The following is a 23,693-nucleotide window of genomic DNA, read 5'->3' as shown; positions in this document are numbered from 1 at the left end:
GCTTTCAAAGATCTCTGCCAGTTTGCTCTTGGCAATGGCAGCTCCCAGCTTATCCTATCCCACACCTAATCAATCGTATACCAATCCTCTCTTCCCTGGTTGGCACTCGGATCCCACCTGTGCCTACGTACCGGAGCAAGACACCTTCTTCTGCGTCACATCCACGTTCATTGCCTTTCCCGGTCTTCCTCTTTATGCAAGCCGAGATTTGCAAAACTGGAAACTGGCAAGCAATATCTTCAATCGGCCGAGCCAAATTCCTGATCTTCGCGTCACGGATGGCCAGCAGTCGGGTATCTATGCGCCCACTCTCCGTTACCACGAGGGTAAATTCTACTTGATCGTTTCGTACCTGGGTCCGCAGACTAAGGGCTTGTTGTTCACCTCGTCTGATCCGTACGATGACGCCGCGTGGAGCGATCCGCTTGAATTTGCTGTACACGGCATCGACCCGGACATCTTCTGGGATGACGATGGGACGGTCTATGTCACGTCTGCCGAGGACCAGATGATTAAGCAGTATACACTCGATCTGAAGACGGGAGCAATTGGCCCGGTTGACTACCTCTGGAACGGCACCGGAGGAGTCTGGCCTGAAGGCCCGCACATTTACAAGAGAGACGGATACTACTACCTCATGATTGCAGAGGGAGGTACAGAACTCGGCCACTCGGAGACAATGGCACGGTCTAGGACCCGGACGGGGCCCTGGGAGCCATACCCGCACAACCCGCTTTTGTCGAACAAGGGCACCTCGGAATACTTCCAGACTGTGGGCCATGCGGACCTGTTCCAGGATGGGAATGGCAACTGGTGGGCCGTGGCCCTGAGCACGCGGTCAGGGCCAGAATGGAAGAACTATCCCATGGGTCGGGAGACGGTGCTCGCCCCTGCGGCTTGGAAGAAGGGCGAATGGCCCGTCATCCAGCCTGTGCGAGGCCAGATGCAGGGGCCGTTTCCACGACCGAACAAGCGACTTCCTCGCGGTGAGGGCGGATGGATAAAGCAACCCGACGAGGTTGATTTCAGGCCCGGATCGAAGATCCCGGCGCACTTCCAGTACTGGCGGTATCCCAAGACAGAGGATTTTACGGTCTCTCCTCGGGGCCATCCGAATACTCTTCGGCTGACACCCTCCTTCTACAACCTCACCGGAACTGCAGACTTCAAGCCGGATGATGGCCTGTCACTCGTTATGCGCAAACAGACCGACACCTTGTTCACGTACACTGTGGATGTGTCCTTTGATCCCAAGGTCGCCGACGAAGAGGCTGGTGTTACTGTTTTCCTTACCCAGCAGCAGCACATCGATCTTGGTATTGTCCTTCTCCAGACAACCGACGGACTGTCGTTGTCCTTCCGGTTCCGCATTGAAGGGCGTGGCAATTACGAAGGTCCTCTTCCGGGAGCCACTGTGCCTGTTCCCAAGGAATGGTATGGACAGACCATCCGGCTTGAGATCCAGGCCGTGAGCGACACTGAGTATGTCTTTGCGGCTGCCCCGGCTCGGCACCCTGCACAGAAGAAAATCATCGGCCGTGCCAACGCGCTGATTGTCAGTGGTGATACGGGACGGTTTACTGGTAAGTGTAGCTTTGAGATACTTGAGCAAGTGCTATCGCTGTGTACTGACAATCTTGATATAGGCTCGCTTGTTGGTGCGTATGCCACGAAGAACGGCGGTGCCGGGTCCACGCCAGCATATATCAGCAGATGGAGACACGAAGGACAGGGTCAGATGATCGATTTTGGTCGCATCGTCCCGAGCTATTGATACGACCTTGGTATACCATTGGAAGTTTGACTGTTTGAGACAGTTGCACCGTATTTCAGATTGATGCAGGAACAATATATAGAGCTCACCAGAGATCAAGATACAGTGCGCGGAATCGCGTGAAAGCCTCGTCTAAGATCTTTGGTGAAGAAGATACCCGCATTCCTGTTCATTGCATCTCATATCAAGACAGTGTCATCGTGACCATGAAATCGAGTACCTGTACATGACTTACTTTGCTGCGCTCCACAAACGAGTATATCATTAATCCAGACGCACCAATACAGTAGAATGGCTCAACGCTTTTTAGGATTTCGAGGTATCTGCGCCTGCCTCTGTCTTTCTTCATCACTGATATCATCCAAATTAGTCTCTACCTGGTCCAACGCAGCCTTGATCTCCTCCTCCTTATTCTCATGCCCCGCCGTAGCCACCGTCAGAATCTCCTTCTCCAACCCATTAACAACCCTCCACTTAACCCCAGCCGCAGTCATCATCTTACATCCCTCCGACTCCCCAACAAAAGTCCCAGGCTCCTTAACCCCAAAATACACCTTCTGGATCCCTGGCCGCCCTCCCTCCCGCGTGCTGATGATCCGTTGCACACACGGCACATTCCCCGACAGTCGCTTCCCGCATGGCTCCATCGTCACATACATGACTAATTTCCTGCCGGGTTCGGCGGGGAGGACCTCTGCGATTTTGTCCTCAGGGGCGGAGTGGACGGCTGCGTAGTTGGAGAGACAGCATTGCTCGGCGTGGGTGTTGCCCGCTAGCTCCATTGTGTAGCCTGTTGAGAGGATGCGGTCATCTTTGAATTCGAGGTCGCCGTCCCTGCGGGAGACGAGGATCGCGCCGACGCGGAAGTTGGTTGGGCGTGGAGGCGACCTTTCCGCTAGAGAGAGACATTGGCGGAGGTAGTCGAGGTGGGGGGATGCGGTCATTTCGCGGGGTGGTTGTGAGAAAGGCAACTTGATTTGAGAGATAGTGGAGGTGAAGTTTCACAAGAAGATGCAATTGTAGGTAAATGTACAATGAGCAGCAAGAATAATGAACAGCTGCAGGTCACGATGTCTGCTGTCCAGGAGCTCCAACGACAATGAAACTATGACGAAAGTTGATAAGCTATCCCCAGCCTAACCCGATAAGGTAACCAAAGTGGTTTTGTGTCGCGTAAAGTCGCGTTTTCTCTCAAACATCTCGCCCATATCAAAGCAACAGCCGCTTGACTCTCTTCTCATCTGTTCTTCGCCAATTTTTTGGGGGTCTTTTGGAGACTCTAACATCATCTTGGGCTCTACCTTGCCAGTCTTTCTTTCCATCTCCTTTCCCTACACTTACTACCGTAAACACCGCAAACATGCCTTCTGATTCCGAGGATGTGTTCGAAGAGAATCACGACGAAGGAACCACCTCCGACGAAGAAGACGAACCATCTGGCCCTCCAGTTGTAACTGATCTCTACGAAGTTCTCGGTGTCAAAGAGGATGCAACTCAGGACGAGATCAAGTCTGCCTACCGGAAGCTGGCCTTGAAGCATCACCCAGGTAATTTTCCTTGAGATTCCCGCACAAACACAACCGGTGTTGATTGACTGTGTTACTGATTAAATCGACAAAGACAAGGCTCCTGCCGACCAGAAAGATAAAGCGCATTCCAAGTTTCAGCAGATTGCCTTCGCTTATGCGATCTTGTCGGACGAAAAGCGGCGCAGGCGGTTCGATCGCACCGGCAGCACTGCGGAAGCGGCCGCTGGCGACGAAGATTTCGACTGGACAGAATTCTACAGAGACCTGTATTCGAACTCGGTCGATACGGATGCGATTGACAAATTAAAGAAGGAGTATCAGGGCTCTGCAGAAGAAGAGAAGGATATCCTGGAAGCCTTCGACCGCCACAGAGGCGACATGGACCGCGTCTACGAGTCGGTGATGCTGAGCAATGTGCTCGATGACGACGAGCGATTCCGCGCCATTATTGACAAGGCTATTGCCGAAGGCAAGGTGGAGGGTTACAAGAAGTACACAGATGAGCCGGCAAAGAAGCGTCAGGCCAGAATCAAGCGGGCGCAACAGGAAGCAAAGGAAGCTGAGGAACTGGCCAAGGAGCTTGAGGAGAAGAAGAAACCGAAGACGGAGGTCAAGGAAAAGGCGCCGACGAAGAAGAAGGCAAAGACGAAGGACATCTCTGACCTTGGTGATCTCGCTGCAGCTATCAAACAGCGACAAGCCAATCGCATGGAATCGCTCATGGAAAAATGGCAGACAGAGGCGGAGACGGTCAAGGGAGGCAACGGCAAGCGCACGAAACGGAAGACTCTTTTTGAGGAGCCGCCTGAGGAAGCATTTGCTGCCACCGCTGCTCGTCAGTCTTCCAAGAAGACAAAGAAGTCGAAAGCGTGAGCGGTCCACTTGGGATCTCCCCTTTTTATTTTTTGTCCTTTTTCCACCGGCGTCAGGAGTCTTTGGTACTTGGCAGGTCTCTACATGAACCCTTGGAAGAAGGTGGACATCGTACGGAAGGATTGCACATCATATTGCTTATCATATTTGAGCGAACTGAAGGTACCTGGTGTTTCTATGACTTATGTAGCAGGACACAATGCTAGGTCATTATTGTCATGATCATTGCGGAGTTTTGCCATCAATATGACCTTAGCATACCCCCCGGTATTTGCTTTTTATCAGGCGCCCCTTGATTGCTCCTGTATGTATGGTTGATCATTTTCGATCCGCATTCAGCATGTGATGCATTATTAGCGGCAATTTCCGCCTCAAATGGCTACACAAGTAAATACAAACAGGCCAGGTAAATTCTATGCTCACCGTATGCTTTGTACGCTTTCAAGAACATAGCATTGATTCAATCTGAAGCCATTCTGACATATAATAATCGCCTACATTGTGGCGGTAGAGACTATTTATTATTACCTGCTTGGAATGCTATCCTCAGGCAATTAGGCTTCACAATACTTCACCCAAGCAATGGATTAGTCTTCTCCATGATCACCAAGCCTTGTGACATCATGCAAGGGATAATCTGTAGAATGAAGATGATGGCTCTTCTCTCTTCTCTCTTCCTCTGAATGGCAGAGCAATAATTGCCTCAGCCTCATGTGCTTTGTATATCATGCCCCGCTATGCCGAGCCTTTTGGACGTTGTGCCCGACTGTGTGTGACAGCGGGCAGAACCTTTTTGTCTTTCCTCCCTATTTCTCAAGGCAACCCCTTTTTGTATCATCCTCGGCCCCTGTAAGCTTCTGCATCTTTTCCATCTCATAAACCACATTCCTCCGTGTTTAATTCAGCTCGATCTATCCGAGCCTCGGTGCGGTTGTTGCCTGTGGCGCTTTTCGACTCCCTCCCTCTCTTGGCGTTTTGCGGAGAAGCCGTGGGTGATTCCTACCGCGTTTGAGACGGACAAAAGATATTCATCCCCTTTCGAACTGCAGCTCGTTTCCGCAAATCTCTCTTGCGAGTCTCTGCAGTTCTCTAGTTACCACTATCTATTCTCGAATTTGAGGGGCGGAGAAAACGCGCGCCTCTTGTCTACAGCTCCCTTCCGTGTTGTGGTTCTTCTGCCGGACCAGAGCATTGTCAGCCAAGCAAATACACTTGCTGGCCTGTCAAGGTCTCACAGCCTTCCGACTTTTGGACTGGAAAAGGCAGAGAGCTTCTGGTCCTGAATGCGGAACTTGAATACGTATACATCAGCCAGAGAAGGCGAAACTGACGAATCATCGTTGACTGGTCGATCTCTCTCCACATTCCTCGACGCTTGGCCAAGTCTTGCAAACAATAAAGCATATTATCAATTATCTAACTTGGGACTGTCAAACCGCCGCGGGCGGAATCACCCAGAATGGCCGCATACAATAGTAGCGCATACAACAGGACGAAAAGACGAGCCAGGTCATCTCTGGCGGGTGCTCTGGAGTCGGAGCGTCTTGAATGGGTCGAAGATGAGCGTCTCGAATCCGGCCCGTCGTCTAACCGAAGGCCCCCAGCCCAAGCGGCCCCAGTGCGGAGCCAGCACGACACTGCTCCATCTCCTGATATATTGCCTCCGCGCCATGGCTCCATCGCCGGTATTGGGGTTGGTGTGACTTCTCCTTCTAATAATCGTCGCAGCTGGGCAGGTCCTGTTTCGGAATCAGCATCGCCGTCGGGCTCTGTGGCTCCAGGTACTGCAACATCGTACGCTTCTTTGAAGAGATTTCCCGGTGAATCATCAGAACCGTCTGCTGCTCGCAGGGCTTCGGACAATTCGGATATAATCTCGATCGGAAAGAAAAAAATAGTAGACCGAAATAAACTCGACAATAACGAGATGCCGGTGTTACCGAAGCGTACTATACAAATTCAGTTGCCGGAGAAGCCTCCGAGGGAACCCAACCACCACCACAAACCATCGCAGAGCAAGAGCACCATGGCTGCGATGATGTCAGGATTTGACTTGAAAGTCAGCCTCCCAAGTTTTGCCAGAGGAAGGACGCCTTCGCGGCAGAGCTCGTCCCGGGGGGCGTCACTCGACTCTCGGGTTCCCCAACGACGTGCTCGGTCCGGCTCCCAGAATCGCTGGCTCGGATCCAATCCGCTGAACCTTTCATCCTCAAAGCCGGGCAAGCCGGCGATGGTCAAGGAAAAACCATCCCCCATGAACAACACTCATCCCAATCATTCCGATCCCGTCCTTCCGGAGTCGGTCGGCAATGGCACCAGTGTGACCTCGCCCCCTAAGGAGAGCGAATCTCCAGAACCGGACATTAACACTGCTACATCGTCCACTGGGGATGAGCGCTTGGCCAAAGATTTGTATGATAGCGAGAACAACCCGATGGACAGCAGCGAAGATGAACCCGATGAGTCATCGTCGAGTGATGAAGACAGCGATAGTGAGATCGAGCGTGGCCGAAAGAAGGCTCCGAATGCAAGCGATCAAGCGTCTTCTCTAGGGCAGGTAGATGGTCCTGCGGATGAGCGTATGTAATGCATCATTGAGAGCTCTATAGCTTCCGCGTAATGACAAACATTTCACAGGCGACCAGGTGATTGAGGAGAAGCTGAAAGTAACGTCTCTCTCGGATCAGAAGCCCACTCTGGTGCACTCCGCAAAGCAGGGCCCGCATATGCTTGATGTTCATCCTCGGACGAGCTTCGATCCTGGCTCCGCCCTCAGTACGCCGTTTGGATCCGACGACGAAGCGGAATTGTCGGATATCAAGCGAGCTCAGAAACTCACCATGCAACTGTCCGCTATTGACACTTCAGTCCCCAACAGATCGATTAGGACCATCATTCGAGGCGATTTTGCTCGACTACAGGAAGAGAGCGAGGGCGGACGTCGCCGGCAGCGCAAGTATCTAGTTGCCACTGACCTCAGCGAAGAGTCCGTTTACGCCCTGGAGTGGACAATCGGCACCATTCTCAGGGATGGAGACACCATGTTTGCTGTCTGTGCAGTTAACGAGGAGCTGGGCATTCCCTTCGGGTCGTCGGTACAGATCGGAGAGGGCGCCCAAGCAATGCAGGACTCGGCAGCAATCATTGGTTCCCAGACGGACGAAACTGTCTTTAAGGCACAGAATGATTCGATCACCAGTAACTTGCCTCGTGCGTTGTTGGGTCGTCTAGGACAGGGCACAGACAGTAAACCAAGCTCTGTCGATGCCCGGGGTGTGCCCAAAGGCCAACAAGAGAGAAACCGTGCGGTGGAGATTATTTCGCAAACCTGTGTCCGTTTGCTCAGAAAGACTCTTTTGCAAGTCCGAGTTGCCGTCGAGGTGATTCATTGCAAGAGCCCGAAACACATGATCACGGAAGCTGTACGTACTCGTCCTGATGCTTATGAGCCCGCGAACAACGCTTGCCCAGATATACTGACCAGTCTACCGCTAGATCGACGGTCTCGAGCCTACACTTGTTATTGTGGGAGCTAGGGGCCGAAGCGCTCTGAAAGGGTGAGCCGCTCGAGATGACTAGTCTGCATATATCAGGCTAATATAATGTTGCTTGAACAGTGTTCTCCTTGGATCGTTCTCCAATTATTTGGTCATGAACTCATCTGTCCCGGTCATGGTGGCACGCAAGAAATTACGAAAGCAGATCAAGAACAAGAAGACCAATGTTCGCCTTTCCAACAATCTTGCAACACCAAAGAAGCTAGCTTTTGCCAAGGTCGACTAGATTGCAACGAGTTTCATGGCTTCCACAATACTTTCTACGGTTGTGTCTTCATGGTGCCATAATGCACGGCGGGCGTTTTCTCATATTCCCATAATGGTGGAGTTTTTTTTCTTGATTTGTATGATTATAATCTACTATCATGGGGGGCAAGGATGATTTTTCCATCTGCAATTTGCTCTTGCTGGCTATCTTTTATCTTGTTGTCTTTCGAGCATCATTCTCTATTTGTGCCCCAACCTTATGCTGTCAGAGTATGAGGATACCATCGCACTCGGGCTGGGCCCTTTAAAAAAAAAATCTAATAATTAATGACGAGAATATCCTTCTTCTAGTAACTCCATAGTCCTATATAATTAATCAACAGTATCGAAAGAGATCATCCTGACGGAGCGGAGGAGCATCACGTGCATGCGTCACCGCCAAGCTAGAGCTGCGGGCGTGGATCCCTCATCGATCAACTACGGACGACAACTTGGCCCCCTCGTCAGGAGCAGCTCTTCCTGACCTTTCATCCCCTTCTCTTATAGCTTCCTCCAGCGCTTAACGGTCGTCCGTCAAGGATCCTGCAGCCATGGCCGAATTCGTCGACCCGAGGATGACCAACATCAAGCCTCGCATCCGCTACAACACCATCGGAGGTATCAACGGTCCGCTGGTCTTCCTTGATAACGTACGTAATTGGCCCTGGGTCGCAGCTTTGACGCAAACCTATCTGCATCATGAACGGAATGACATGCTGACATTCGGTGACAAGGTCAAATTTCCCCGCTACAATGAAATCGTCTCTTTGACTCTGCCCGACGGGACAGAGCGGTCGGGTCAAGTCCTTGAAGCTAGAGGTAAGACTTACTCCTGGAAATTAGAGCGATACATCTGTCAGGTTCGTGACGGCTGATGTTTGGGTCGAATGAATAGGCAACAGAGCAGTTGTACAGGTGTGAATCAACCCGATAATGCGAGGCTACGAAGCTCGGTTTTGGATATGCGGGGTGCTCATATGGTTTTGCGACTTGCTATAGGTTTTCGAGGGTACTTCGGGTATCGATGTTAAAAAGGTAAAGATCTGACCTCTGGATGATACAAGTGATGTTTTGTCGAAGCTGGATCAGCTGCTGACTGCAGTCATACTAGACCAAAGTCGAGTTTACCGGCCACAGCTTGAAGCTCGGTGTGTCCGAGGACATGCTGGGTCGTGTCTTTGATGGATCAGGTCGTGCTATAGACAAGGGTCCCAAGGTCCTGGCGGAGGATTATTTGGATATCAACGGTCAACCTATTAACCCCTACTCGCGAGTATGTGTTCGACCCTCAGTCAACGGCAATGACAGGACTTGCAGGGTGGTGAAGCTAATGCGTGGGAACGCCAGGTCTACCCCGAGGAAATGATCTCCACCGGTATCTCCGCCATCGATACGATGAACTCAATTGCCAGAGGTCAGAAGATTCCCATCTTCTCTGCGGCCGGTCTTCCCCACAACGAGATTGCCGCTCAGATCTGTCGGCAGGCCGGTCTAGTCAAGAAGCCCACCAAGGACGTCCATGATGGGCATGAGGAGAATTTCTCGATCGTTTTCGCTGCAATGGGTGTGAACATGGAAACGGCCCGTTTCTTCACCCGGGATTTTGAGGAGAACGGCAGTATGGAGCGTGTCACCCTCTTCCTCAACTTGGCCAACGATCCTACGTACGTTTGCCTGAGCTACTTCGGTTGTCTGCTGTGTTTGATTAACTGTTGTCCAGAATCGAGCGTATCATTACTCCTCGTCTTGCCTTGACCACTGCCGAGTACTACGCCTACCAGCTCGAGAAGCACGTCCTGGTTATCATGACTGATCTGTCGGCCTACTGTGATGCCCTTCGAGAGGTTTCCGCTGCCCGAGAAGAAGTTCCCGGTCGTCGTGGTTACCCCGGTTACATGTACACTGACTTGTCGACCATCTACGAGCGTGCCGGTCGTGTTGAGGGCCGTAATGGATCTATCACTCAGATTCCTATCCTTACCATGCCTAACGATGGTAAGCAGATTCTTTTTTGCGTTCGCTTAGCAGATTGTGCTGACTGTGTCTCTAGATATCACCCACCCCATTCCCGACTTGACAGGTTATATTACCGAGGGACAGATCTTCGTCGATCGTCAACTGTACAACAAGGGTGTCAACCCGCCGATTAACGTCCTTCCTTCTCTATCACGTCTCATGAAATCTGCCATTGGCGAGGGTCGTACCCGTAAAGACCACTCCGACGTGTCCAACCAGCTGTATGCCAAGTACGCCATTGGACGAGATGCCGGTCAGTTTTCCTTCACAAAATCCACTATTATTATTTGAACACACGCTGACACTTCATTCACAGCCGCCATGAAAGCCGTCGTCGGTGAGGAAGCCCTATCGTCAGAGGACAAGCTCTCCCTCGAGTTCCTGGACAAGTTCGAGCGCACCTTCATCAGCCAAGGGCCCTACGAGTCGCGGACCATCTTCGAATCCCTCGACATCGCCTGGAACCTGCTCCGCATCTACCCCAAAGAACTGCTGAACCGTATCCCCAAGCGCACTCTGGACGAGTTCTACGCGCGCTCCGCCCGCAAGCTGCCAGCCAAGGACACAAGAGACAACTCCGCGGAGAACGTGGGCGCTGCTCCTCTCATCGAGACCTAAATCTTTCGTATAAGCGTGTGTTATCGTTGTGTTGTCCTTCTCTTTGCCGAGGTATGCGTGGCTCGTCCTCGCCGAGGGGAGGTGTTTGTCTCTTTCTTCTAAATCTCGTCGTCTTCAGCTCGCGTCGTTAAGCTTTCGTTCTTAAGAGCTTGCATATATCTCTTTTTTTCTGTTATGTAGCTGTATGTTCGCAAAGTATAAGTCAATCTCTTGGAAATAAGATATATCCAGATAGATTAAATGTGTGTGGTTGGTACAAACTACTCAGTGGCGTGCAATCAGCATGCAAAATCTATTTATTTGATCCAGCTTTTAGATACATGTGCAATTCCATGAGGTAAAGGCAACCCCGAAAGAGGATGAATATCACCGAGCTTCTCTCATCGCCGATGTTATATATAAACTACATCGTCCTAAGTTCAAGCAGACCGAAAGAAATATGAAGAAGGTGGGGCAAAGGAGACCGTAAGTGCCGAAATGTCGCTCATAAGCAAATTAAGTTGAAAGTCCACACAGGGGAAGACACCTTAGAACCGCAGGTCCCAGCCAATCTGGGGACCCAGACGGGGTAGTTCGTCGGCGACGCTCTGAACGTCCTTGTCTCCTCTGCCGCTCAGGTTCAGGACGATGTCGCCGGTCTTCATGGACTTGGCGAGTTCCATGGCGCCCCAGACGGCGTGCGAGGACTCCAGGGCGGGGATGATACCCTCGGTTTGCGCGAGGGTGCGGAAGCCGATCAGGGCCTCGGCGTCTGTGGCTGCGATGAAGCGGGCGCGGTCGCTGTCCTTCCAGGAGCTGAGTTCCGGGCCGACACCGGGGTAGTCCAGGCCGGCGGAGATGGAGTGGGTCTCGGAGATCTGGCCGTGTTCGTCCTGGAGGACGTAGGTGCGAACACCGTGCAGCACACCCTTGCTGCCGCCAGTCAAGGTTGCCGAGTGTCTGTTTGTGTCGATACCGTCGCCTCCAGCCTCGACACCGACCAGCTTAACGCTGGTGTCCTTGGCGAAGGGGTAGAACATGCCGACGGCATTGCTGCCACCGCCGACACAGGCGACGACGGCATCGGGGAGTTTGCCGATGGCCTGCATCATTTGCTGCTTGGTTTCCTCGCCGATGACGGACTGGAAGGTACGCACGATGGTGGGGAAGGGGTGAGGCCCAATGGCGGAACCGATAATGTAGTGAGTGGTGTCCAGGTCAACAACCCAGGCACGAAGGGCCTCGTTGACGGCATCACGCAGGGTTCTGCTTCCGGCATCGACGGCCACGACCGATGCTCCAAGAAGCTTCATCCGGAAGACGTTCAGGGCTTGACGGCGGACATCCTCAGCACCCATGTACACAACACACTTCATGCCAAACTTGGCACATACTGTGGCCGTGGCGACACCGTGTTGTCCAGCACCGGTTTCAGCAATGATTCTGGTCTTGCCCAGCCTCCGAGCGATGAGAATCTGGCCGAGAGCGTTGTTGATTTTGTGACTTCCAGTATGGTTGAGATCCTCACGCTTGAGCCAAATGTTGGCACCTCCTACATACTCAGTAAGGCGATTGGCCAGATGCAGGCTGCTGGGTCTACCCATGTATGGGTAGTAAGAGCGGAACTCCTCCCAGAACTTGGGGTCATTCACAGCTTCTTGGAAACCGCGCTCGAGCTCCGCCAAGCAGTCCATGAGAGACTCCGGGACGTACTGTCCACCAAACTCACCGAAGCGCGATGGCTGAGCAGCGGGGTTACCCGTTCCGTTGAGAGCATCGATCTGGTCGGCCAATCCAGGACCGGCAGGAGTATCGGCTTCGGTAACAACAGCGGTAGGCTGCGAGACAGCCGGTGCCTGGGCCTTCTCCACGGCCTCCAACACGTTGATCTCATTAGTCAGGATACCTTGTGCATCTCTCTCGAGCTTGCGGCCAGTGACATTCGACAAGTACTCCTCGGCGTGCTTAGCCGCCTGACCGGCAGGGGCCTGACCCAGGACGGTGATAATCTGACTTCCAATGACAACACCCTCGGCGAGTTCCTGCACATTCAAGAAGTGCTCACGGGTGCTGACACCGAAGCCCAGAGCAGCGGGCACATTACCCGACCATTGGTGAACGCGCTTCAGGAGCTCGGGTAGGTTCGAGCTCAGCTTTCCCGTCGCGCCGGTGACACCCATTCTCGAAACGACGTAGATGAAAGAATCGGCAATCTTGCAGAGCAGCTTCATACGGGATTCGGAGGTAGCAGGGGCGATGAGCGGGACGTAAGACAGACTATGAGAGTAAGTTAGCAACATTCACCGAATCGAACCCCGCGCCTGTCGGAGGCTCGCACACAGACGCAATACTTACCCATTGCTAGCACACAAATCTCTGAACCGCACCGCCTCTTCGGGAGGAAGATCGACCATGATGAACCCATTGACACCAGCCTCCTTGCAGTCCTTGAGCATACGCTCCTCACCATACCGCAAGACAGGGTTATAGTAGCCCATCAGAAGCAGCGGGGCCCTGAGGCCTCTGCTTCTAGCTTGACGGACCATGTTCAGAACTGTGGTGACGGTGACGCCATTGGCCAGAGCCTGGGTGTTGGCCTTCTGAATGGTGGGGCCATCAGCGATGGGATCTGTGAAGGGAATACCCAGTTCGATGATATCTGTCGAGATCCAACGGATTGCGTTAGCATTGAGTCCTCATGGTCCGGGAGGCGAATGTGAGGGTGGCCGGCGGGGTAAAGGTAACCATACCTGCGCCTCCATTCTCTAGCCCCAGGAGAATGTCAACTGTCTCCTCGACGGTGGGGTAGCCGGCTGTGGTGTACGCTACGAGAGCTGCGCGCTTCTGCTCTTTGCACCTGGCAAAAGTGCTTTTGATTCCTTCCATGGTGTGTGTGAATGGGAGCGGGAAACTGCTCAATGTGAGGGGCGGATTTTAGAGTTTGAAGAATGTCAGGGATCAAAGGAATTGACAGTAGAAGGGGAGTGAGAGAACGTATGTCAATAGAGAGGGAATTGAGGGAGAATGAAGAGAGAGATTGAGAGGAAATGGATTGAAGGGAGAGGGAGGCAAGTCTCACTGTCAGCTCAGTCAGTCCTGTTCTGTTCCTGGTTGACTCACGCTTTTCTTTTCCCGCCGATGCGCCGATGTCCCGCCGGTCAGGTGACTCGCCGATAAGATAAGCCCCTCGTGTGGTATCCCGGTTACCATACCGTACACTAACATTGTTGATATTGCCTTAAACCACAGCATCCTGAGGCACTCTATCCCCAATTTGCACAAAATAAGCCGAATAAAAACAATTAAATTATTGCCAATATCCTTCTCGGATAGCTATAATTAAAACAATCGGCGAAGCTGAATCAATTACCAGAACCGGAATAGTAGAATGTCCCAGACGCCTAGCTATGCATATAAGCTGGACAATCAAGGTGCCAACATCGGCCTCAAGATGCCCGCAAAAACCAAACAAGGACGAGTATGCCGATGCCTGTATATTCAACCAGAGTGCCCAAATACACAGAGCGGCGGCAGACAGGAAAAAAAAATGAACAATTCAACCTGAGTAAACCCACGAGATTCTTGTGTCCCTTCGCCAGAGCTGTCCATTATTAGATCCGTCCCAAAAACACGAATTTTCCAGACCTGCGAAATGCAAAAGGAACGACTGCAGCGCCGTGCAATGCCATATAATGTACAACCGTCGCAAGGAGTGGAATCAAAATGCCCGCACAAGTTCCCAAACTGAAAAAGGAATGTACAACACACCGTCTAACGTATGCCATGTGAGAAACTCAGAGAATCAACAGAGAACAAGAACATTTCCGGGCATTAAGACGTCAAAGTATTCAAGGAGAGACATGAGATCATTGCGAGTGATCATAACCAAGCGCCGTGGCTAATACCAAAGGAGTGACGAGAAGAACCAGGAACGGGACTGTCGCGCACAAGAACAGCACGAAAACAACTAAAACCGAATATAAAAACAAAGCAGACCAAAACGCCGGTAAATGCAGTAGGGGGAAGGGATATAAGGGCCCCCTGTATGCTCCAGTGACCAAATTTCATGGAGCCATAGTGCGGGACAAGGTGGTGAATCAACACCCGTGGGAAGGGTCGGGTAATGAATAAGGCAAAGGAGCTAGATAGCTATAGCTGGGGGCCGCACTTGCCGAAGGGTGATGGGAAAGGCTATTGGGATCCCATGACGGCCGACTGACAGGAGCTGTGAGTGAGAGTTGGCCCTGCTGCTGGCAGACAGCGGGATATGCGTATCCCGATGCCATACTATGATACGGTTGAGTGACAGCAGGTAGCACTGCTCGCAGTTCAGACGTTCCGTTCATGGGGGGGCCCGAGGAACCAGCGGGGGGAGAGTAGGCTGGTGTTGCAATGCTATGACAGTAGCTGCTGGACGGAGCAGCGTCGGAAACTGACTGGGGAGAAGCTGCAGCGTACGGCTCCGTTCCCGAGTCCGACGCTGCTCCGTTGCCAGCAAAGGCGGAACTGATTGGCGTTGGCAGCGCCCCAGCGGTGGATGAGTAACTTGCAGACTAGGGCCACGCTGCGTTAGTCGAAGACTCCATAGCCGAGGGAATTCTGAAGGAAGTACTTACGTATTTTCCAATGATCTTCTTGAGGGCATGGCTAAGGATTTTCCAAGGGAAGACTTTCACATCCTTCTCAATGTTTCGAGGTTTGGGGGCGGGGAAGCCCATAATAACCTTGAAGAAGTCTTCACTGTCTGCTTTGGCTTTGGAGACGGTGAGAGGTCGGAAGCCCTCCAAATTTCTGCGGATGCGATTCTTCTCCTCCACGGTGAAACGGACACCGACAAGGGATTCAAGAAGGTAGATGGTGTCCACACTTGTCACGAAGCATTCGTCTTTGCCTTCCCAATAGATGCAGCTGATGCAAATACTGTTGGGGGCGCGCTCATCCGGGGAGACAGGCTTGAAGTCGGCGTGGATCGTGCTTCCGTTTTGCATGCGAGTGAATTGAACCAGACGCCGCTTGGCCTCGCGCTCTTCCTTTGTCCAGCCCTCCGTCATAGAGTCCAGGTCCCCGTTCAGCTTGAGGACGGCTTTTGATGGGTACATAGCATACGGATTGAATGATTGCGCGTGCCCTAACCCATTCGCCTGCTGCAAGGTCGACGTCCGAATAAGAGTCGGGTTAGCTGGCCTTGCCGGCGAAGATGATTTGTGTTGACGCAAGCTGTGACCGATCGCGTAGGCAGGGGCCCTTGAATCGCCAGTCACATTGACGATTGACGGGCTCCACGCCGGGGTGAGCGGAGAAGGTGCTCGAATGGACGAGTGTGATGCGGATGATCCAGCAGAATATTGCGCAGGCGCAGCCCTGGGCGAAGCATTCGCATGATATGGAGGCAAGAATCCGTTCATCGCGGGAAGCGGCTGCAAGTAGGGTGAATAGGAGGTCGTACGGCCATCTTCATATCCCGGCTGTCCTGGAGCCCGTCGGATTGGCCTGTAAGCGACATTCTCCGAATAGGAAGCAATCCTTCTCTTGTGCGATTCATCGGAGGGTGAGTTTTGCGAGGTCTGCTCATATGTGTAAACGCCTACTTGCAGCGTGGTGACAGAGCCTCCTTGATGATTATCGATTACGATTTGCAGAGGCACTGCAAGAGATGGGGATCCCGTGGCGAGGAACGGGGGAGTGTCAACGGAGAGAGCATACTGAAAGGACGACCCCTGCAAGCCGAGGAAATGTGGGAGACATTCACACTTCTTTGACCCGAAGACAAGATAGAGAGTCGCATACGGAGATGAGTGAAGATCATGTGGGCACTGAATTTGCACAAATACCCGTGTTCCTTCTGATCCTCTCTGGGGATTATATGAGATGACCTCCGGCAGCTGACGGGACTCTGCACCAAGCATGGGCGACCGGCTCTCCTCGTAAGAGCTAGCATACTCTTGATTTGGCAAGTATGGGCCACAATCGGAAATTTGGCTGGCTTGATCAGCCATGGGGGATGGGACGAGCGAGGTGGCTGTCACATAAGGAGTCTGGCCATAGGTGGAATAGGAAGCACCGTTATGCAGAGATCGCGCAGACTCGTAATCTGAGAAAGTCAGCCTGTCCGTCTGTCTGCGTTTGCCAATGTAGCAGCAGTGCTCAAGGAAGAAGGAGGGCACAAAGTTACCTAGCAAGGCCGCTGTCGGGGGTTTCTGAAAAGTCGACATAGACAGGAAGGGTTCAGACTTGGCCAGGAGGCCGTCTGAAAACGCGCCGGCAAATCGTGACTCTTCAGGATCCGAGAAATCCAGCGACTCGTCTAGAATCAGAGGTGTTTGGAAGTCGGGGTCGAACTGCGAAAGCGAAGAGGTCAGCACAAGAAAGAGGAAAAAGAGCACACAATCCGAAGGAGGTTCGCGGAGAAACAAGAATTGAGTCAACATTGAGAAACTGACGGGATCAAAAAAGGGAAAAGAGAAGAGAGCAGTGGCAGCTGGGCAGCAATGAGAGAAACAGAAGTTTGGGACTTTGGCTTACCAGAATACCGTGTGTCTTCGAGTAAGCCAGTTTGAAAATGTTGCAGCAACTGCAACGGAACACAACAGCCTAAAGAAGCGAATGACAGGCAATTTATCCTGAAAAACGATAGGATGTCGGAAGGGCACCACAGGGAGCTCTCCGAGACAAAACGAGTGACGGTACGAAGTGGCTGTTAGTCCCCAGAAGAAGAGGCGTAACGACGCAGCTTCGAATCAACGACCAGTATTCAACACCGAAGGCTGAAACCAGCAAAGGTTGGCAGCAGGATAGGCGTCAAAGACAGGCCACGCTACTGAGAAAAGTGGTCCGAAACACCCTATGAAAGCAGCGGGTGCATTTGCAGGCGATATATTGACTTTCCAAGTATGGTCAATCCCGACGGGACAATAGTGAGATATCCGTCAGACGGTCTCACGGATGGCAAGCGATCTTTGTCAAACAGACCAGAAATTGAGGAGGCGTTTTTCGTTTCTTTTTGTTCGCTTGTCTAATCTCTCTCTAAGCGAACGAAGTCTCAGGATTTCCTGGAATCGCTGACCATAGAGGGGATTCGGTTGCAGGCGGGCCACGAACTACTCAACTGGTGAGCACGAACCTCGTAAAGTAAAGAGGACCGGCTTTCTGCATAGACTAGTAAGACTTACCAAGTGAGATAAAGAACAACAGAAGGTCTAACCAGGGCACAACTGAGGCAACTTGGCAGCTAATATGCAAAATCTAAGGTCCACCGAAACGACTGACGAAATGACCTACGCCCTAACAATGTCAACAACAAACACACAAGGTTCACGGGGAAATTATGACAAGCGCATGCTGAATTAACACGAATCCTAATTTTCCTAATGGCCTGGTGCACCAGAGGCACGACCTGGATGAAGCAAGGAGTCGAGGAAGGCAAAAGGGGACACGAAAGGGGAGTGATTCTGATGCAAGGCACCGGCAGCGCAGTGGCGAAGGGGAAGAGGGGAGGGCTAACCTTGTCAAATTAACGAGTTCCTGTCACTTCCAAAAGACTCTCTCGCTTCCGAAAAGGGGCGCAGGTTTGAGGTATCTCTGTTTTTTCGGAAAGAAGTGGTGCTTTCAACCGAGACACCTGTCCAAGACGAGTAGGGTCCAGAATCACCACCACCTCCTGAACGACGTTGCTGCGGACAGGAAATTAGGACAAGCTGAGTCCCACTTTGATATTGATTTCAAGGCGCAGATGAAGCCGAAAGGGATGATATTGCTGGAAAGGAGATCAAGTCCAAAAGAGTAACCAGATGATCTCTAGGCAAACGGCTTTGCGGGGGAGAAGTCGTTTCTACAGTCAACTGCGAATCGAGACCGAACAAACGCACGGGGACTGGTAGGTAGTTCAAGCGGAAGAGATGGTAATAATGGTCCGTCAATATTGGTTTGATCCTCCCTTGAATTTCCCTAGAAGATGCAATAAAGTCGATTCGGGCCCAGATGGAGGGGAAGGTGGTCGACAATCAACGAGGGCGTGATACTCGCGAACGATGCGATTAACTATTATAGGGTATATTGGATATTGAATAAATCGATCCACCAATGTCGTTTTCTTTTCTTTCTCTCTCTTCAGCCAACAAATATAGCGAACGTCGTAATAACCTTGCGCAAATAACAAGCGAGCGTGATGGCGAACGTGCGATGAGCGAATGTAATAAAGCGAAAGTAAGAAGAATCGAAATTCCTCAAGCTGCCATCTCAGGAAGATGTGGAGGGGGAGGGGGAAGGTAGGATAGATGTATGGAAGAGGAGGTAAGAGAGGTAGAAGGAGGAGTACGAGATGACGAGAGATATAAGATTATTTGCTTTCTCTTGATTTTCTTCCCCCCTTCCCTTTTTAAGACCGAGGCTGTGGTGGTAAGAAGCGTAGTAGGTAGACTAGACGGCCTGATTGATGGGATGGTGACTTTTGAGTACTTGCTAGGGCAGTGTGGCGGGGGATGCACAACGCACCGGTGTCAAGGAACTTATCTAAAGGAACAGACTAGTAGATAGATATGGAGTAGCTTTTTTATCTAGTCTTCATCACTAGATCTTTTTTAGTCCTACGGTTCTGCAAAGTACGGTTTGCTGGTGGTGCTGGAAGTGGGTGGATGCCCTACTACCTATCTATCTAGCTCTCGAAGCAGTAAGTGGTTTTCTTTAGCAAGGTACCTTAAGTTAGTACCTAGCAGTTGTGATACAAGGGTCCTGAATACTACGTACCACGAATTTCTTCCCCAGCAGCATGATTCCCTTTTTTTTCCCCCATTATTTGTTTTTTTTCTTACGCGAGGCGACTTAACTCGTGTGAGCATGATATCCGGCTCCAGTCTATTCTATTACCCAATCACAATAATTATACGGAGCGTATTCCGAAGACAGCCTAACTTAACGGCTGGTTGGCCGAAAGCTCTTTTGTTCTGTTCATCGGATCCCTGGACTGGGTTATGGAGTCCACCTCTCCAGCTGAACAGTGAGCCGTTAATGCTTCCACTCAATAATAAATAACAGCAGATTCTAATAATAATAACATCTTCTACCATTATCATCGTAGACCCCATAGTGACCGCTGATTCGGAGAGCGATACAGAAACAGAACGGGAGACCCAGGTTTCCTATTTTCGTTCCTAACCAGTATCAATTTTTCCTTGTTTTAGCACTCTTTTAAAGACTCGAGAGAGGGAATAAGTGGAGGTGTTCTTTCTGGAACGAGTTAGCTTGAGCTGTTAGGCAAAAAAGATATTGAAAACAATATTAATATTAATCTACGCAGTATAGGGCGGAAGTTAGTAGAACGTTGCGAAAAAAGGCGAGCAGAAAGCTATAACATAACGACGATGAATCATTAGACTAGGAGTACCGAGTACATGAGTCCTTCATCTGTCTGCAGCTTGTACAGATGTAGGGATGAATAATTACAGTTCCTATTACTTTCAACTCCCATCTATCTGTGACATGCAAGCATAAGAGGATGGAAGTAGCCACTGAGTAACGAGCCCTGGCAAAGGAAAAACGTACACTGTAGGTAGCTTTGGGCCCTTGGGGAAAGCCACCGTTCAGTCGGTCCACGCCGCCGCCTGGTGAGGGTGGATCCTCCCAGGAAGCATGGGGTCGATTCAAGAAGGCTGCAGAAGGACGATGGGGGAACGAGGGAATGCGTGGTTGGTGTTAAGGTCTGTAGGATTACTGTATTCTATACCTACCTAGCACTTGCTCTTTCGATTAAGTCCATATTGACTCTAACAATACCAAGATGGCTAAGGAATCCGAGAGACGTTGAGTAACAGGAATACGGATACTGCTGGATAAATCGATGATGCTTGTGGAGTTTGTTTTGCGGGTTCTTTTTGTTCTCTGCCGTTACCGCCCGAGGTTAGAAGGGTAGAGCTAGTATCCACCAATACAGTAGCGAAAGTAAAAAAAAAAAAAAAAGAGTCTGCCTGAATGGCCAGGACCTTTTAGGAAAGGACAGCTCGTAGCTAGTAAGACCAGGTAGTTCCCACTAAGGACCTAACTAAGGCAGGGTAAGGTAGTATCTGGTGACTGCACCGCCTCTTCTTTGCTTTCCTGAGCTGTTTCCAATAATTTCTGGTCTCAACCTCTTCCTTCGGCCTCGTGGTTGAAGACTGGCGCAATACGTCTGCACGTTGGTGATCCAATAAGATCAACACTCTGGAGATCTTTACCGCAATCCTTGGAGCCAAACCAACTCGATTTCCATATTCCTGATCTCCAGTAGGGTAAACACCATGTGTAAGGCAATTCTCCCGAACCACGGAATAATACCGGTGCTTACACCGTGGTTTGACTTCGATCGAGCACCCAAAGTCCGCAGCATATTATTAGGCTATTATTACTTCACTCGTATCGGCGGTATGAACCGTATGTGAAAGGGTCTCCACCTTTTCTCTGGCTCATACCAAGTTACCCATATCAAGAATTGACATCACCTGCCCCAGTGCCCGGTTGGAACCCTTCTTGTCAGCGGATTTCTTATTTTGGACCCCTCAAACGGGACTCCGGGCGCTGTCCTTGCCTAATTGGGTATCCTTCCGTACTTAGGCGGCTTGAGATAAAAAGCGCATGGCTGACAGATGGGGACTAACGCGATTCATGGATGGACTTGACAAATCATTTTCTATGTTTCCTGGCCCTCTGGGTACAATCTGATACACCTACTCCGTACAACTTCCTAAACCTACCAAGCAAGCCCTAGTATTCTTGACCCTTTGGATGGAGCAACGGTCGTGCCGTTCTACACTTCCGCGGCATGGAGTTCGGTTTTTGCGAAGGGTAGCCTTGAGTGACGACAGCAATCTTAAATTATTGTATGAGGTTATCCGCCCCACTAGACATCTGCACTGTCATCCATGAATAAGATGTTCTAAGCGTTGGATTCAAAGACAAAAAAGACATACCAAACTCGAACTCATGACAGCAGCGACATTACAGTATTACTCTCCGCAGGCCGGATGTGTTGTGTCATGGGATTTGGCAAGCGAGTGCCTTCTTGTGACCTAATAATATCTTCCACTGAGGGCTGGTTTCTGCCAAAGTTTATTTATCTTTTGCCAAAAGTCGGCCCTACCATGAGGTTTGAACACGAGCATGCAGTGTCAGGACCAGTCAGGATGATTACTCACATGGCTCATATTTGGGCTGTTCTGCAGATGCAAAGGTGGTCAGTTTGTTCCTTCTCATCAGTTGGCTCCCTGCATCCTGTACGTGGAAAGCAGCTGTGTACGAGCAGTCATTTTGGGACAACTGCATACAGGGACGGGCCTATGCGATCATAGCACGCAAGGTGACCCGGATGGAAGACCTGAAGAGTTTTGCTACTAACTCTGAGTGACTGCAATATTTACCGCTGTCGCAGTTCCCCCTCTACATCATAGATAGCGGTGACGGCTCAGCTCAATAATGGTCATACTTCTGTGCTAAGGCATCTAATGACCTCACTTGACCAGATGGAGGAAGTGTAGGTACCAGATCGGGAAAAACGCGGATGTAGCGGGCGATCTAACCAGCTGCTAAACATAGCAAACCTTGCATGGGTTTTCCGACTATGCAAGGATCAATGTTTCCTATTGGGCAGAAAGGGATGAGGTGGATCACCCCCACCGACCGGGGCCTCCAGGTCGAACCCGTCCCCTTTCAAAGACGGATGGCTTCGACAATGATTTGCTGACAATCGTCCGAAGTGGCACGATGGGAGCGGCGAGAGCAACTCTGCACTGTTACCTTATTGACTAAGCCTCTGTCTATCTTTGTACGCGAAGAATACTCGAAGTCGACTCTTTGACAGCAGAACGCGACCATGAAAAATTGTTCTTTTCCTGCTCAGGGATGTAAGTCCATGGTCAAGGAAGGGATGGATCAAGTATGACGTTGCTCAGCAGTGGCAGGAGTCCTTGATAGAAGCTGATACAGTGGCTGACACATTACTATTGGTATGGCCATATAACTACCTGTAAACAAAGAGGTAAGCAGGCTACTGTCAATGGTGCACGGAACTTCGGGAGATCTGGTTCTCTTCCAGGGAACTCTGAAGCGTTGAAGTCATCATGAGATGACGCCCTTCGTGAGATCGACCCTTTGCTACTTGCTAGAGTGATAGACCTGGGAGTCCTGGCACTGGGAGAGACGGGAAGGGATCGGGGCGAAAAAAAAAAAAAAAAAAAAAAAAAAAAAAAAAAAAGGAAAAAAGAACCGCAGATCGCCAATGATCTTCCAACCTTCGGACCTTGCCAGTCTCCTGCCCCAGAGTCCTTTCTTGTCTGGGTGTCCCTCTGTCCCTCACGGAAAATAACTGAACTGGGCGGGAAAGTTAGTTGGTCAGACTAATACCACAAGCAGCAGATCACTAGAACCATTTCGAAGCGTCCACCGCCGCACCATTCACCAAATATCGCTAGAGCAGAAAGTAGTTGATCAACTACTACTAATAGTACTACATAGTACCAGAATTCGGCAGCGTCCAATCTCAAAGGCTAGCTGAAGCACGGAAGAGGCTTGACCGCTGCTCCTTCACGGCTTCACCGAGGTCAACGTGGTAATTATTTACGGAGGACTCGGTAGATTATCGTTATTCGCTAGGGCTAACTATCGCTTCCGCACCGAAATACTCGGCGACTGAAGTGGGGCATCGGCCCCCAGTATGATCACTGATCAGCGAGAACCATTTCAGAATTATGCTGCCGAGAGATACGGAGTAGTCCGGATATTCTTGTCCCTCGAGCTTGAAGGCGGGTGCCTACTATTTCTCCGTGGATAAGAATGGACAATCCTTCGAGGATTCTCGGAGCCGAGTTATGTTCGGCTCAGGGCCATGGCCGAGACAAGAGGGACGGGTAGGGATTGCAGAACATAATCTACTACGACTCCGTAGAAGCTTACAGGATCCTATTCCTGGCATCCGAAATAGCTATCTACCTTAATCATAAGGCTGGTTATCATCGTATCGTCGATTACTAGTTTATAACAGACGAGTTTGGGTCACTTGGACCTTCTAGGTCGTAGGTACTCTTTACTTTGTCGGGTAGCAGAGGCTATAGAAACCTTATCTAGAAGAGAAGAAAAAAA

General features: G+C 50.9%; 7 protein-coding genes across 7 annotated transcripts; 4 read left to right on the top strand and 3 right to left on the bottom strand.

Moving 5' to 3' along the window:
* Positions 1-34: 34 nt before the first annotated feature.
* Positions 35-1,774, top strand: ALT_3776 (glycoside hydrolase family 43 protein; the record flags this gene model as incomplete). The annotated part of the gene is made up of 2 exons (XM_033563310.1): positions 35-1,583; positions 1,647-1,774. The coding sequence occupies 2 exons, from the start codon at positions 35-37 to the stop codon at positions 1,772-1,774; spliced, it is 1,677 nt and encodes a 558-aa protein (XP_033419201.1).
* Positions 1,775-2,070: 296 nt separating this feature from the next.
* ALT_3775 (putative DRAP deaminase) lies at positions 2,071-2,718 on the bottom strand (the record flags this gene model as incomplete). The annotated part of the gene is made up of 1 exon (XM_033563311.1): positions 2,071-2,718. One exon carries the CDS (start codon positions 2,716-2,718, stop codon positions 2,071-2,073), a length of 648 nt encoding a protein of 215 aa, XP_033419202.1.
* A 416-nt stretch (positions 2,719-3,134) lies between these two features.
* Positions 3,135-4,176, top strand: ALT_3774 (DnaJ domain protein; the record flags this gene model as incomplete). The annotated part of the gene is made up of 2 exons (XM_033563312.2): positions 3,135-3,321; positions 3,395-4,176. 2 exons carry the CDS (start codon positions 3,135-3,137, stop codon positions 4,174-4,176), a joined length of 969 nt encoding a protein of 322 aa, XP_033419203.2.
* Positions 4,177-5,635: 1,459 nt separating this feature from the next.
* Positions 5,636-7,959, top strand: ALT_3773 (universal stress protein family domain protein; the record flags this gene model as incomplete). Its single annotated transcript, XM_033563313.2, has 4 exons — positions 5,636-6,755; positions 6,814-7,598; positions 7,672-7,733; positions 7,794-7,959. 4 exons carry the CDS (start codon positions 5,636-5,638, stop codon positions 7,957-7,959), a joined length of 2,133 nt encoding a protein of 710 aa, XP_033419204.2.
* A 571-nt stretch (positions 7,960-8,530) lies between these two features.
* ALT_3772 (H(+)-transporting V1 sector ATPase subunit B) lies at positions 8,531-10,613 on the top strand (the record flags this gene model as incomplete). The annotated part of the gene is made up of 7 exons (XM_089599633.1): positions 8,531-8,839; positions 8,979-9,014; positions 9,091-9,252; positions 9,297-9,643; positions 9,700-9,974; positions 10,030-10,248; positions 10,312-10,613. 7 exons carry the CDS (start codon positions 8,531-8,533, stop codon positions 10,611-10,613), a joined length of 1,650 nt encoding a protein of 549 aa, XP_089455971.1.
* Positions 10,614-11,140: 527 nt separating this feature from the next.
* Positions 11,141-13,478, bottom strand: trpB (tryptophan synthase TRP5; the record flags this gene model as incomplete). Its single annotated transcript, XM_033563315.1, has 3 exons — positions 11,141-12,869; positions 12,948-13,251; positions 13,343-13,478. 3 exons carry the CDS (start codon positions 13,476-13,478, stop codon positions 11,141-11,143), a joined length of 2,169 nt encoding a protein of 722 aa, XP_033419206.1.
* A 1,211-nt stretch (positions 13,479-14,689) lies between these two features.
* Positions 14,690-17,020, bottom strand: medA (transcriptional regulator medA; the record flags this gene model as incomplete). The annotated part of the gene is made up of 2 exons (XM_089599632.1): positions 14,690-15,145; positions 15,209-17,020. 2 exons carry the CDS (start codon positions 17,018-17,020, stop codon positions 14,690-14,692), a joined length of 2,268 nt encoding a protein of 755 aa, XP_089455970.1.
* Between the last annotated feature and the right edge of the window lie 6,673 nt (positions 17,021-23,693).

Source organism: Aspergillus lentulus, assembly GCF_001445615.1.
Source record: "Aspergillus lentulus DNA, contig: Alt08, strain: IFM 54703, whole genome shotgun sequence".
Taxonomy (NCBI): Eukaryota; Fungi; Ascomycota; class Eurotiomycetes; order Eurotiales; family Aspergillaceae; genus Aspergillus; species Aspergillus lentulus.
Note: the sequence above shows the minus strand (reverse complement) of the source record. Positions and strands in the feature narration are given on the sequence as shown.